The 15,893-nt window shown below is 33.9% G+C and overlaps 1 protein-coding gene across 6 annotated transcripts in view; it reads right to left on the bottom strand.

Moving 5' to 3' along the window:
- Dnc (phosphodiesterase dunce) overlaps positions 1-15,893 on the bottom strand; it is a 149,350-nt gene that overhangs the window by 104,790 nt on the left and 28,667 nt on the right. For 4 of the 6 annotated variants that reach the window (XM_083043044.1, XM_083043042.1, XM_083043041.1 and 1 more), the window contains exon 2: positions 8,231-9,561. The exons of 1 other annotated variant lie outside the window; for it this stretch is intronic. In XM_083043044.1, coding sequence (XP_082899170.1) covers positions 8,231-9,234 — 1,004 coding nt within the window. In that variant the 5' untranslated portion in view covers positions 9,235-9,561. The remainder of the gene's footprint in view (positions 1-8,230; positions 9,562-15,893) is intronic. One more of the 6 variants, XM_083043043.1, reaches the window with a different exon arrangement.

A 15,893-nucleotide genomic window follows, 5' to 3' on the forward strand; every position in this document is an offset into this window, starting at 1 on the left:
TCAAGTAGAAATAGGTACAAAAATATCTTACGGAATAAAATCTAAAGTGAAATCTTCACATTTCGTAACAGAAAGTTGTACAAATAAAATTGCGTATTTTAAACAAACGTGCTTAGCAGAAATCCGCTTATATAAACGTGGCAATTTGGCAGCTAAGTGTCGTAATCTTTCGGAGCCTCCGATGACAAATCTATCAGTAACTGACGGTTTGACAATCGTGCGTAAAATGTCAACGTGCATACCTTCTTAATTCACGTTGGCAACGGCGCAATTGAAATAAATTTAGATATGAATATCTGGCCTTCAACATAGACGGATTTACTTACTTAATTTCGCGAGAATGATTTCTACTACTAACGTTGGAAAACAACTTGAAAAATATCACAAAGAAACATTTGAGAATGCTGTAAAAATAAGCCGAAAGATCTAGGATGTTCTGATCGCGATGGGAATAAAGATCCAACTCTGAATTCCACCAGGACTAAACTACTTTGAAAAAGCTCGATTAATCTCAAGTCTTAAGTTTTGACTGGTCTTTCTGTTCCTACGTGGTAAGACTATTTATCAGATCTAGGTGGGCAAAGATTCGTAAATAAAGCAGAGAAAAAGAGAAAGAAATGAAAGACGAAAAAGGACATAATTAGCTTGACATATAAAGTTTCCTATAATTAAATTATATAGCTGCGCTACGAGCAGCGTAACCGAATAAGAATGCAATTTGGCACGTCTCAAAATTACATCGTTTTTCTTAGAACAATTAGTCTATTGCAATCAGCCTAAAACCAGCCAGGCGGCGGTAAATATCTTTGCACGAAAAAAAAAAAATATATATATATAAATTGCGCTAATAGCGAGAGAAAATAATTAAAGTTGTATTTATTACGTAGGCGACTCTCGCATCAAAATTAAATTGATTGAACATGCTTGTTTGCGTTAACATTAATATTATACCGCGTAATCTGGACTTATAACGCAATCACGTTAATTAATACAACGTTATTGCGTAACTGTTACCGTGTTGTATGTCGTCATCGATAACAAGTGGGCATACATTGCCGAGTTTGCGAATAATAACAGAAATGCGAGGAAAATCCATGTCCGTTGGGCAAACGGAAAGTCCTAGTTTCAATATTTAAATCGCCGCGCTTTGTTATCGTTATAATATCAATTTCATATACTCCAATGTATTTTTTTAATATATCAATATACCGTTTATATATATATATACACAATAGTTCGACATTTCTGCTCGTGCGCCCGTGCTCTTCCCTCGTATTTGCCAAAGTTCATATCGTGAACAAACATACGCGGCATTAGCGCGAGAGACCGCGAATCAGAGACGGAACAATATACTGATCCGCGATTCCCGGGGCGTCGCACGAGCGATAACGGCTTATTGTGCGCGCAACGAAATGTGCAATTTCACCTGGAAGAACTGGCACATCGGCCGGTATAATGTCAGTCAGTACTATAACCCAGTAGTATCGATCCAGAAACACACACATACTCTCCCTCTACCTCTCTCTCTTTCTCTCTCGTTTAAATCACAAAATATTACGTTTGGTTTCCGCAACGTATATTGCAGTGGCATACAGTAACGATATCGAATGAAGAACGTAATTTACGCGCGTCGTATAAGAATAGGAAAATCTTTAAAAAGATATAACAGGAAGCTTTGAAGGGAAGATATCCGCAATAGATTGGATTTAAAGCGTGCAATGAATCACTATATAGTACATAGTATAAAATCTCTCGCGTTATTGTATTTTTTTAAGCAAAGATTATTTTTGTATGAGTTAATAGAATATCTAATTTTATTGAAAAATGCGAAAATAAAATGGTCAATTTTGCGCTTCGATAGATAATATAGAAGCTAAATATAAGATATTTATCGATAAATTATTGCGATCAAGAAACGGAAACTTGGCAAGTAGCCTTGAAACAATTTTCTACTCAAGAGAAAGCGATTACAAGTGAAACTTATCGTGTGCGAACTATCGTCGATTGTCATTCTGCACGCGGGCATACTTTAGAGTACACAGTTTGAAAGTAATTTAGGTTTAGGTCAATATGCAGAACTCGGTGACTAGTGCTAGGTCTCTGAGAAATCAAGGTCACCGTACGGCTACCTTGACTGGCCATATTACTATCGATCTTACAGAGGAATCGTCGAGCTAACAGCGCAAAAGAAGAGGCTCGATGCGAGTAAGGGTTACATGTCAAAATAATCGATCGCGTGTGGAATATTAAAATCTAAAAGGAGCGCTTTAAGCTTCTATTAGTGATTTGCACGATATTTGTAAATTACACGCCAAGTAACCATTTAAGCATTTACTTGTCTCTTCGACGTTAATATTGTTGTCGATGAATTATTCATACCGCGTACGTATAAATAATGTAGCTCAGAAACTTTAAATTAAAACAGCATTTAAGTCTTTAAATGTCTAATTAAGTTTCAACAATCAGCTTTGAATGATATAAAATAGATCAAATAAAACATTTTATATTTAATATAATATTAAATACGATACATACATAATATAAGGTGTAGAATATATTTCAAAATTAGATGGACACCAGACTTAAATGATGTTATTTTAAATATAGTCACGTTGTGTTTTAATGTTACGTGCTTCGAACGCAAAAAAGTTTGAAATAAAGTTTGAGATTGCCTATTTCCAACAACATAACACTTCGTCATTGTTGTTTCTAAATTAACTTCAGCGATATACAACATAATAAAACACATTAAAATTTCAATATTTTGCCAAAATTATAGACAGACAGAAAATAATTCAAAATACAATAAAGAATGAGAGAAATTGATTACATCTTCTTTTCTTTTTCTTTTTCCCGTGATTAATAAAAGATCTTTTTATTTTTACAAAAAATTTATAATTGAGCTAGATAAGAAACAAATTTGAAATATACACGTCAAGTTTTAGTATCAATATATGATGTGTAAGCTTATAAGAAACTGAATTTCAAATCACTTCAAAATTTAAAACTTAGTTCAAAACTGTAATATTTTATATTGACTTAAGATCTTTGCACGAGTTGCAAATTGTATAGCAATTTATCGTACCAAATAGTTGTTTAACGAGAGACAGTAACTGCATGCAAAGTTGAATTTGGAGTAGCAACTACTCGATAAACAACGCACTGCAACATTGATCGATTAATTAGCATGTAACGTTACGTGCGTACGCGAGAGTAAATTCGAAATTGCTAAAATGCTAAAATGGAGCAAGTGAATAATCTCATTCTCACTTGTAAAATGTATCTTTTCATAAAAATATGCTGCTACTTTAACGTATATCTAAAGAAAGCGTCAAAACGAACATGAAATTATTCATATTTACAATTCACGAGCAGCATGCTCTTAGTGTATTGCGTATTGCAGCTACTACATCCATTCATTTGGATACAATTAGATGATTACTGCAAAGCTATATTGTCGTACAACACAGTGTACCTTAAAAGTAAAGTAATTGATGGGAAATTATTGCTTCCTCGTCCATCACTTGTAACAGTTGATAAATAACTAACTAACCATTGACTAAGTTGATTTGACTACATCGTATCATCTTTTTAATTAATGACACGTTGATGTTGTCGATGTTACGATATTTCGACGACTTCGAGAACTTTTATTTATAAATTAAATCATATAAAAAATATCAGCATTTTTTTCAAGTTATTTAAAATAAATGGATATCACTTTTAAAGATTAATTCAACTTTTTTTCTTCTTATTGCAAACTGTCCTTATCGCCAATTCCTTTTTTACGCTAGAGTTTGCCTCTAAATGTGCTTTCAACTCAACATAGATTAATAATGAGTCTAAAAGAAAACGATGGTCACTAGTTACTGATAATATATCACAGTAACACCACGTATGTATCAATGTCGCATACAAGTTCTTCGTGTGAGTAAAAATATAACCGAAGTAACGCTGAAAAATAGCAATACAGGCGAGACAATAAAATTGTCCGAAGCCATCGATATTCAATGTCGTTGAAATCACTAAATGATATTTAAGATTTTTTATACGTTTTTTCGCTAGATTTTTTTCTGTAAAAAAACAAACATTATAGAAATCAATATTATTTAGTAATTAAATAAATTACTGTCTTTACTATCAAATAACAAAATTTAAATGTACAATATTATTTAAATAGAAAACAATAATGAATAATCGACTAAATAATTTTGAATTAATGAATGCATGTTTTTTTACTATTATATGTTAGTGTATATTTTTTAAATGTAGGTATAATTATACTTTTGTAACATGGATATAGGGTCGTATTAGAGTATGTCTGAATATATTTAAAGTAGTTCACTTTACTTAATTTTGGCCTAATCTAAAAAAGTAGCGTATATAGGTACAATATATGTAATATCGTAATTCTCTTATAAATAAAAAAAAACTCATTTTCTATAAACAAACCACGTTTTATATTTTGCATTTCACTTGTCGAGTGTGCAGCAAAAGGTATTCTTATTTAATGAGTTAAGGGTTGATGGTGCACTTTACGAATGACGTCACAAGATTTTAAATGCAGGTAAGAGAAGAGAAAACAGAGCCGCGTTGTTACACTACAGCTATGATATGCAAAATGAAAGGCTTTTGTGCAACATGAGGACTCTATAAACGATCAAGCTTTAACCTGCGATGCTTAAGCACGTTTCGACCTTGTATTCTCTAGTATTTCTAGTCATGACGTACACTGTAAAAAAATTTAGTAAATTTACACAAATAATAGGTGTAAAAATTACATGATTAGTCTTGTAAATATAAGAAATCATGTAATTTTACAGAAATTATGTAATTCCACAAAATTATATAGATTTATCTTTTATTATGTAAATATATCTTCTTTTATATGGAAACTTACGAAATAATATGATATTTTAAAGATTTTATGTAATTATCTAAATTTTTGTAATATTACTCAATACAACAGTAATATTCTATATATCGTGTTTAATAATATGTTTAATAATAATATGTTTAATAATATGTTTAATAATACAATTATAAAAAATATTTTTATATTATCGTTTTATAATTTTACATACATATTGTAAATTTATTTTTGCAATCAGCTTAATTACAAATGAAGAAATTAATTTTACTTGTATATACTGCAAATTTACAAACGCGTGGAAATTTACAACTATTATAGTGGGTCTTAAAATTACCCACTATAATAGTTGTAATTTTACACAAAATTTTTTTACAGTGTACAAATTTCTATCAAAAGTATTATAGAGTACAATTATTGTACATTTTACGATTATTATATCATAATTCTATTTAGTATTATAAAAAAATAGCTTAGTATAGAATATTTTCAGGCGACAAAAGCTTTCATGAGATTGAAATCAATTTTTCATTAATGGAAACGTTGAGTAATGCGAATAGTTTCTGTATTGTAAAAAAAATAATCTTCGTATAATCTTAACTTGCTGATTTAACGCAACGTGACAAAAGAAAATTATCTCATCTATTAAAAATTATGTAGAATATTCAATCAAGTAAATTACCGCGATTTAATATTTTAACTGCAAAATAAAACCGTATCTTCCAAACGGCCGTTGAACGACCTTTAACAAGACTTGACTTTAATGAAGATTCGTGCGAAGCCATAAAAAAAAACTTTTAATCAACCGCCGAATTTATCTCAGCGAGCTTTCACTCGAGAACCCAGCACAAGTTAATTATTAAACTTCGCCGTTTTTTTTCGTCGCAATAGATTGAGAAAAATAAGTAGCAATTTTTCTGGTATAAAGAGAAGTATAAAAGAGAAAATTAATAAGTGATATTGGAATGTAGATAATTTTGCGAAATCACTTTTCAAAAATTTTTTCAACCATTTCCACGCAATTTTAACGTCAACAATATCAAAGAAGACTTATAATTCTGTCTTTAAAAAAAATCAAACATGAACAGAGGCTGCGCCAAGAGTATATTTACCAAGTCATATTTTCGCTCATGAATAATTCGTATGTATGCATCATAGGTGGATACTTTTCGAGTATACATCAATAGAGATAGATTAAGGGTCGTTTTACATTCAATTTGGAAAAATCCAGCTGCGTTGAATCTTTTTAACAAAAATATTTTCTTTTTCCTTTAATTCACGAAAGCCTGATTTCTTTTTAAAAAGCTATGTCGTTACGAGTATGCTCTTGAAGCATCTGAAAAAAAAGTTTGCTACTTTGCACCATCAAGATGGCACGTTCGCATCGAGTGAACGAATGTAACCTTATTCTGATTGGAGAACGCCTTAATGGTTTCCAATCCCGTTAGATGTAAATGTTTCCAATCTCGAGGAAAAAGCAGCACGAGGAAGATTTTCGCATCTTCCTCGTTCGCGTCATCTCATGCTACATTCATTGGCCGACATTTTCAACTCTTGAAAGCATCGCGTAGACACGCGCAATCTATTTTCGAACATACGTCCCAGTTGAAAGACGTTCGGTAAACTCTCGCGTACGATCGACAAACACATTCGCAACTTAAAATATGACATAATTATTGTGATTTATTGAATTGCCACAGATTGTGACCCGACAGGCAATCGCTATAAATGTACGATGGTGAGAAGCATTGTTTGCCTGTTTAAATATCCCTGATGTAAAGTAAGAGATGCATGTGCCCGTTATATAATCTTGCGCAACATGCTTCTAATTAAGGATGCATTTCTAGAAAGCAAGAAATTGTCGAGATGATCGTTATTAACGAAAAGCGAAATGTAACATGTTTAATGAACCGCGTGGAAAGTGGATAATCGTGCTTTTAGTTTTGTGCGTCGAACAAAACCAAAGTTAAGATCATTAACGGTCAAAAAAACTCAAAACGATTATTTCCAAGAATAAAGCATTCGTGATATTTTGCATCATCTTCACAAAAAGTAATTAACTTTTAGATCTCTGTGCATAACGATTACATTAACATTTTATAACGTTTTTTTTTTTCGTGATCTTTATATACTTTCAAATTACATTAAATAATATACTTTTTTTACATTAAATAATATACTTTTGCAAAGATGTTATGTTTATAAATGATACAATTTTTAAACTATCGAACATAATGTGTTCACAAATTATTATTTAATAAATAATTGTATACAATTGTCTATTCAATTGTATAATTATGTAATTGATTTATTATCATAACAAAGTAATAGTAATAATAAATATATACGCATAATATGCATAGCAATCGCGGAATATATATTTATTTATCGAATTTATTCTAAATCCGTACTCAATTCACATCATAAAGGAATGTTTTCCTGTGACTTCTATCTCGAACGGCAAGAATAATTACATCTAACAATGGTGCTAACGTTTTGTCGAAAAGAAATATTGTCATTAAGATTGTAGTCACATAAAAATAACATTATAACTTCTCTCTCTCTCTTCTTAATATTATAATAATAGATCTTTAAATAAAATCTACGATTCTATTTTTTCTTTCGTGAAGAAAGTTGCAAGATTAATATTGATATCATCCCGGTTTTAGTAAAATAATAAAACTTGCAAGAATTTTTTCTCTGCCTCTCAAAGAAAGAAATCTAAATTATTTTAAACGTCTCGTATTAAATTACCATTTCTTCAAAAAATTAAAAATTTCTATTCTGAAATAATAAATCTCGATTGTATTTATATCTGTAAATTATTAAAATTATTCATATATAATTGTTGGAAGATCAACAGTAACATCGTTGCAAATATCGTGCAACTATAGATTTCACACATGCGATATGGATTTCTACCAAATTAATTCTTAATCATAATGAAATAATCATTCGAGCCGTAATATAATTACTGCCCTGAATTAGTATGGTGTACATATAATGTTAGTTGATAAATATTAGAGATATGTATATATCTCCCATGTATATATCTCCACGATGTCAAGTGACTATAGTAATTACAAAACAAAGCATATTATTCGGTTCTGCTTAATACATCGCGTATCCACATTGGTTTATTCATCTCGTTTAGCCGACAACGTTTGCGCGATGAATTCTTATTAATTTTCCCTCGTTTAATTTTAAATTTTTACAAACCGGTACGGCGGAGTCTGGAAAGGTCAATTAATACGATGGCAAATAATAAAACCAGGGCGATCCGCCTCGAGCGGTTCTACTTGGAAAACACGGACCACAATGGCAAAACAGAAGAGGAAATTCGATCATTCAGCTACTCACTCTAGAAAGACCTCGGATTCGCTTCGGGGCAACACCAACCTCGGCAATACGATGGCCTTCTTGCGCCTGCTCTTGAGCGTTTGCGCGGAAAATTGAAACTCGGACGTTTGCATAGGCGAATGCGGGCTGAGGATCATGATCTTGCGATCGCTGCCACCCGGACTTGTCAAAGAGAACACGTTGGACGGCGGCGGCAGACTCAGATACTGCGGTATTTTTCTCTCCAAGCCGGTATTGGCGAAAAGGCCGCGTTTGACCTCAGCGTTCATGCTCTCCTCCCGATGGAGATTCTCGCTGCTCTTCGACTCGACCGTTACGATTCTGCGCACGTCCTTTGTGGACGACGTGAGGAAGCTCCTGTAGTGGCCTCTTGAGGATGAACCCAAGTGCATTTCCGAGGACGAGGACAGCGACTCCATCGATTTCGAGTCCTCGATGTAGCGATCGTCGGCGCTCAGAAAGTTTCTCGACGACCGCAGACTCTCCATCGACCTGGCGGTCACTTGGCCGACATCACCGGCCGTCAACAGATGCTGCTGCTGCTGTTGCTGTTGCTGGCGTTGTTGTTGCACCTGCAGTCTCGAGATGCTTTTGACCTCGGGTTCATATTCCTCTTGGCTGGAGCTGGACTGCGCGCTGCGATTCGTCGTCACGAAGAAGTGACGTGAGCCGGTATGCTTGGAGTCGTCGCTTACGCGGAGAGATGACGGCGTCGTCATCCTTTTGCGCGTCAAGAATTCCGCTTCGTCCGGAACGTCCAAGGAGTGACGGCTCCTTATTATCTTGCGTATGTTAACCGACGCGTCTTCGTCCTTCGGCAGATTATCAACTTCGTTCTCGGACGCGCATTCCATCGTGTCGGAATCCTCGGCCGATTCTTGCGTTCGCAGACTCTGCCGGTTAGTATTGGATGTAAATTTCGCAGAGGATGTGGTGACTTTCGTGGTGAGTCGATTCATCAGCGTGACAGACTCGCGCACGTCCTCGGTATCGTCTTCGTCCATCTTCGATGATTCGCTAAATTGCTCGAGAAATACGGACGAAAGCCAGTTACGGCCGAATTACGAGAAGAGTAAAACAGTCTCCACTGTGACGTCGTCTGAAGAAGATTGTCGGGAAATTATTCGCGAGCGGTTAATCCGACGGGATTAAACTCGTCCGTCTAAACTTTCTAGACGACGCACTCGGATCGTCAAATTTTCAAGCAATTCGCAGTTCCAATAGTAGACGTTTCTGTCGTCAGATTGAAACATACCGTTCTCGGCATTTCTTTTTTCTCGGCTGCATCGCGTGTTCCATCTACGCGATCTTGCCGCTTAAAAGCCAACAAGCTGAAAATTAATGATATTCTTCAATATTTCTGAGACGCATTTTCAGTTTATTTGGAGAGTACTTGGAGCCACTTTCGATGTTATTTTGCATTGCACCTCTTCATTTCGATTTAATTCCATTAACAATTCGTATAGAATCAATAAATAATTATCAAGCATTTTGTTTTAATAATCTATCTCTTGTATTTAATTCCTAAATCTTATTTCCGTGTTGTGGAAATTGTAAATAAAAATGATATCTATATATTTTAAATATTATTACTTAAATATCATGTAAATAGGATGAAAGAGAAACGATCAAAATATTCGAGCGTATAAAAGAAAAATTTGACTGTCAATAGCTACGTTCAAAAAAAATTTTCACGAATATGAAACTCGTCGCCGATACCTAAATACCTCGTAACGACTGTGCAATTCTTTCGATTACAAATAAATTGATTGAATTGGAACTACGCCAAAAATCAGTTATTTTTTCCTGTCGCAAGGTGGATCAAAATTGCGTAAAAAAAATCATCGTATTTAACAAATTTTTTCCCTACAGCCTACAAAAAGATTATTACCATTTATAGAGCAAACGAAAGACTCTTATATTTCCGACAAAGTTGCACGATTTACGAATAATTTAGCGTAATTCGCGATTTAACCTCGCGACCACTCTTTCGACGGTAAATATTTGCATAAGATATTCTCGTGAGTAAAAGAAAACAGATGAAAGATAAAAGACATCATCGGAAAATCCGAAAACGCAAGCTTCAAACTGCAAGGGCGGATATTTTTATTCCCGAGTGTAGAATTCTCCGTTTTTTTTTTTTCTTTTTTTCGCGAAAGATCACTTCGTATATACCGAGGCGCGAGTATTGATTTTCCTATAAATTCGATTAGCGGAACGACTGTAATTCGCATGGCTAGTTTACAACAATAAAATCGCGCGTGCCACCGACATAACTTTCCGAGCGCTATTTCTCTGTGTTAACCGCAACATTTATAGTTTCCGCAAGAGCTGTACTATACGCCCATACGGCGAAATTCATGGATTAATTCATGGATTCATATGTACAGGAAGGTGTAGTTTCCCGGAACTTCGCTTTGAAGTAGCTCGTGCAATTGGCGTACACGATCGTGCAAACAAGAATTCGTTACGAGCTCGCGACAATAGTCGAACGATAAAGACAATGGGTCCATTGCGGTAGAGTTATATTCGATTGCATCCCCCTTTAAGTTGAGCGTAGCATCTGGTTTTAGCAGTCACATCGTATAAATGAGAAACGGTCGAACGCTTCAAGCACCGACTGTTACCGTATTTAGAATTAATAGCGATAAGTAGCAATAAGCAAGAGAATATGTTGAAGAGAAGTGTCTCAAACATCATAGTCTCTTCCGTCTATATATATCGTCGCATAATACCCCGTGTTTTGTTTGACCACACCGAGATTTTTTTCGGATTTGTTTCAATACTAGAAGCATTTTCCAGACAAAGGTTTCCACAATTTTTAATGCTGCAACAAATGCGGGAGAATAATGCGCGCATTCTTCGTCCACGAGCGTTTTAATTCACGATATTAAGAACCACATATGTAAATCGCATTAATTAATACGTACAAACGTGCGCATAAATTATTTCTACCGATAGTGAATGTAATCGGGGCGAATACTGCATACCGTAGTTTAACGCAAATGAATTTATTCCGCACATTTATCAAGCTAATTGTCCGGCTCGCGTCGGATAATGACTAATATTGAGCGGATTGAATCACGCTGCGCGAATCGAGCAATTAGGCTATACGCGTCGAATGTAAAGATCTTGACTGCAATTTCGATCGAGTGGATGTTACAGCATTGTAATTGGACAGTAGTTATAGTAGTAATGTAACGAGCAATTTCGAAGATTCGAAACAAGTTTTGTCAACTCCATTATACAACCGGAAGTTGATCCGATGGCTCGATTCCAAACAAATTATTACAACAGATTAAAAACAATACCATCTAAAATAAAATCGTATAAAATTGTGAAATAATCAAAACTATAAATAAAATATTATAAATATGCTAATCATCAATGTAATATCTGTATGTGTCTTTTATATAGCATTCTATTATTTTCTTTTTAATGACAAAAGTTTCTTTGGCAAGTTTCAAATTTAGTTTTCACTGCTTGCGATGCTTTTATCGCAAACAACGATCTTTAAATCGCAATTACAAGGTAAATCTTTGTTATTATATATAGAGTTACAATTCATTTACATCGATCTACGACGTTGAAAATTGTTTGCCTAAATATTCTAACTATGCCGAAAGTGCACTGATACGTCGCCGCTTTTAGCAGATCGATCAGTTCTTTCATAAATAGCTGCCAAGAAATTTTGCCAAATATTTGCGAAACATCTAGTTATCTATATCAAAGTACTGCCCGTACAGACAACCTTCGCTAATTTAACGCTTTAAAAGCGTACTTAGTATGCTAGTTAAACATTCAATATTTCACATAGTTTATTATTGAATTTTTGAAATGGAATTTCCTCTTCTCCGCGATGCATACGATGCATCTCAAATAAATTGACAATTTATTTATTGCGTATTTATTTTAAGAATAAATGATGCGTTACGTGTATCGGATATCTAAAAATTCATCTCTGGGCACGTTTAACAATATATATTTTTATTTTAATATCGGAGTTTCGAGATCTCACGAACTTTACCCGAGTTTTTCGCGCTCTACGAGATTTCAGTGTTCTTCTCTTCACTGATCCTGACACATGACATGGGTGTTTAATCTTGTAAACGAGATTAGCACGATGCCGCCGTAGCTCTAATGGAAAAATAGTTTCCGTAATTGGACACGATATCATGAAAGCGCTATTTTTCCGGACTGATTCTTTATTCTAACTAAACTATCAAGGGCGCCCACGTTGAAGCCATTCAAGCATATCTACAAGCTGGAGATTACGTGGCCGATTGCACACGAGGCTTTACCAGCATTTTACTTATCGATCGTGCTTTCACATTGCACAGTTGAGCTTTCGCGAAATTATTGGCAGTGAAAATTTGTGCGATGTTCGCTAGAGAGTATACGTCTACTATAATACTGCGATGAAATTGGAAATTTAGCGAGATCGCGCGCAATTATATATTGTAATACCGAGATACATTGCCGTGATATTTGCATTATTTATCAATGCATCTGATGTTACAAATGTCGTATGCGATAATTGATTGCTCGTTAAGAATATTAATGGCCATAATTAAGCGTATAATTTGGTATAGAAATTGTAATCGTATTTACTAGAAGATGATATGCATTATTAATAATCGAGTATTAAAATTGATGACTAAAATGTCACAAATAATAATGTAAAGTATATTACACGTGTAATTCATTAATATTTTCGGAGATCCCCGAGCATCTTGTGAATCTCATAAATAAATATACATAAATACATTTGTTATTAAATGACGGGAAAAATATTTTGTAAAATATAATACACTGATATTGTTAAGGATGTGTGCTGGAAGCATTCAGTAACCGATCACGAACTGCGTTTAAGTCGTTATATAAACTGTAGCTTAATTTCTACAAGCGGCGCACATGCCACAATCAGTCGCGATTGTGGTTTATCCCGAAAGCGGATTATATCGATTTTAGGGAAGATCGTACGAATTTCTACAGATAACCTTGTTCTCTAATGCGGCTTAAATGAATGGGCGATCCGGTAATTCCTCGAAGGATAATGACGGCATAGTTGATACTATCGGCGCGAAATCGCTCGCGATGTTTCGCCACATATGAAACACGTATACGGCAAGGCTAAACGTTATCGATGCGATTCCGGCAAACACGCCACTTCCGGTCGGAACCGTTTGTCGGACGGTATGACGACCCCATCGATTCCAACAATGCACCAGCTGGTTCACCTAGATTAGGCGGGTTCTAGGTCGAACGGACTGGATTCGTCCGGATTCATCACGCCACGCGATTTTGCAATTTCGGCAGACCAGTGAAATGCTTCATCTCGAACGTATCCATTTAAATAGAATCGGCGAGCGTGGATCGTTTTCGCAAATGTTTTCCCGGTGATAGTAACAAACAAACGAGGTTCACGCGAATAAATGGTTTTTCTAGTTTATCTAGTTTTATAATCGTTTAAAAAATTTATGCTCCATCACGTAAAAATAACGAATATTTTATGATAATCTATCGGAAAAAACAACTTACAGGCTCTCGAAAGATTTCCACAAGAGTTGATTAAAAATTCTTTGCGTATGTTTGTGTAGTATTCGTCAAAACAGAATTTCAGAATCCGCGGATTAAATTAATTTCTCTGCATGGGAATGATTTAATAACGAAACTGTCGAGGCGGTTGAAAACTTGTTTTACATTAATGCAAATTAAATCAGAAGTTTCGCTTAAATATGATACAGAATATCTGTCTATCCGCAAACGGCTGGTTGTCTGTCTTTCCATTAATTGTAATATTCACATGATAGCAAAAATATCTAACTTTCTTATATGGAGTTTAACACTTATTTTATATATATGTAAAAATTCAAAAAGATATGCATCGATATACATATATACAAAATAAATCAAAATAAGAAAATTGTTCAGAAATAAAAGAGTAAAACCAGAAGAAATAAATCGTTAACAATTGTAATAAAATGTATATGTTCGCGTGTTGTAATATTTTTCCAATACATTCTTATATAAAAAAAGAGCAAACACTAAAATATAAAATCAATAAAAATTCCATTTCCAATAAAATCAGATGACTTTTTACATTGACGTATTGTTCAAATTGTTACTACACATGTATAAATAATGCTGATTACAAGGGGCACGTATGTACATGTGTATGCATCGTTGGCAGAATTACTGATATACTGATATTACAGGGAATACAGGTATTTATATCTATTTATAATATCGCGGAGAAACCAACAGTACGAAAATCAGTTACAAATCCCACATCGCATATATTTATTTATACCTGATTTCAATTTTCCATAAAACTATTCACAATATCACGCAATCCATTTCAAAACATCCTATCTGATAAAGACGCGACGATATCGCAAAACAAGCCAAACTATAATTGTATATATGTACGCATGTGGATCATCCGGAACGTTTGCGTCTCACGTTTCTGCGCGTTTAAAAGTCTTTAGAGAAAAAGCTCCGGAGTATTACGCAATACCAGCAACGAAAACCGGAAACGATTGCATAAAAGGTTATATGGCTGCTTTCGCAACATGTGTTATCGGCATGGTTTAATTAATTAAACACATCGCACTTGCGTTATATAGTAAGCTTGTAACAGTGCGACGCGTACATCAATTTCACATAGTTTCGATCTAAAATTACACAATAAATCACGGTATCGTTAACGGGCTGCATGTAATTAACAGCGGCCGATATAATGCAGTGATAAGTAATATTCTATCACGCATTTATCGCGAACCTACAGATATTTTCCGTTCTGTTTGCATAAACATATATCGATATACAATATAGTTTCAGTTATAAAATTTAATAATGCCTATATCAACTTCTTCTAATTATATATGCAATATTGCTAATACAAAGATAAAAAAAAGTGAATAAAATTTCAGATCTTTTCTCATGCATATACATATAATAGTATGCTACTTTTATATTTATTAGTAAATTCGAGACATCGTGATAATGTTCGTTAATGGATCTAGGTAATCTGATTTTTCTCTCTTTATTAATTTTCTTAAAATAAAAAATTTCTTCAAATAAATTTTCTTTATTAAGCAAATTTTTCACATATGCCTAACAGCTCGTATTAGTCCTGATATCACTTGAACTTTATTAATGCGATTTTCATGTAGTTTTCAAAAATGAGTTTAAAAGAATTTGCGTCATCTGTCTCTTCTTTTTAACTATTCAACAAGATTGACCAATATTCCATTGCTATTTTAAAGAGAACTGCGATCATTCATTAACTTGAGCTCGAAAGTAATTTGCACGCGATGAAGAGAAAATTAGTTAGTTTCTCAACTTCAGTTTTCACTGTCAACAAATAGCAATTTTATTTCATTCACTCTAACTCGGCATAGCAAATTTACGACAAATTCGCATCATATACTTCTTCTAAATAAAGCAATACGTTATAATCGCTTATTTTATTCGTTTTAATCAGTAATTTAAATATGTCGGACTTTAATCGAAAAAACTTGTATTTTTAAAATAACATGTACGTTAAAATAACATGTAGGTACGAGTATGTTTATTTTCGCGCGTGTTATTTTTGTCTAAATGCAAAAATATTTTTTAAAATTATTTTTGCATGCATTAATTAATGGAATAGCGAAGA

This window comes from Prenolepis imparis, unplaced genomic scaffold (assembly GCF_030444845.1).
Source record: "Prenolepis imparis isolate NDT839.2.m4 unplaced genomic scaffold, iyPreImpa1.0 SCAF_7, whole genome shotgun sequence".
Taxonomy (NCBI): domain Eukaryota; kingdom Metazoa; phylum Arthropoda; class Insecta; order Hymenoptera; family Formicidae; genus Prenolepis; species Prenolepis imparis.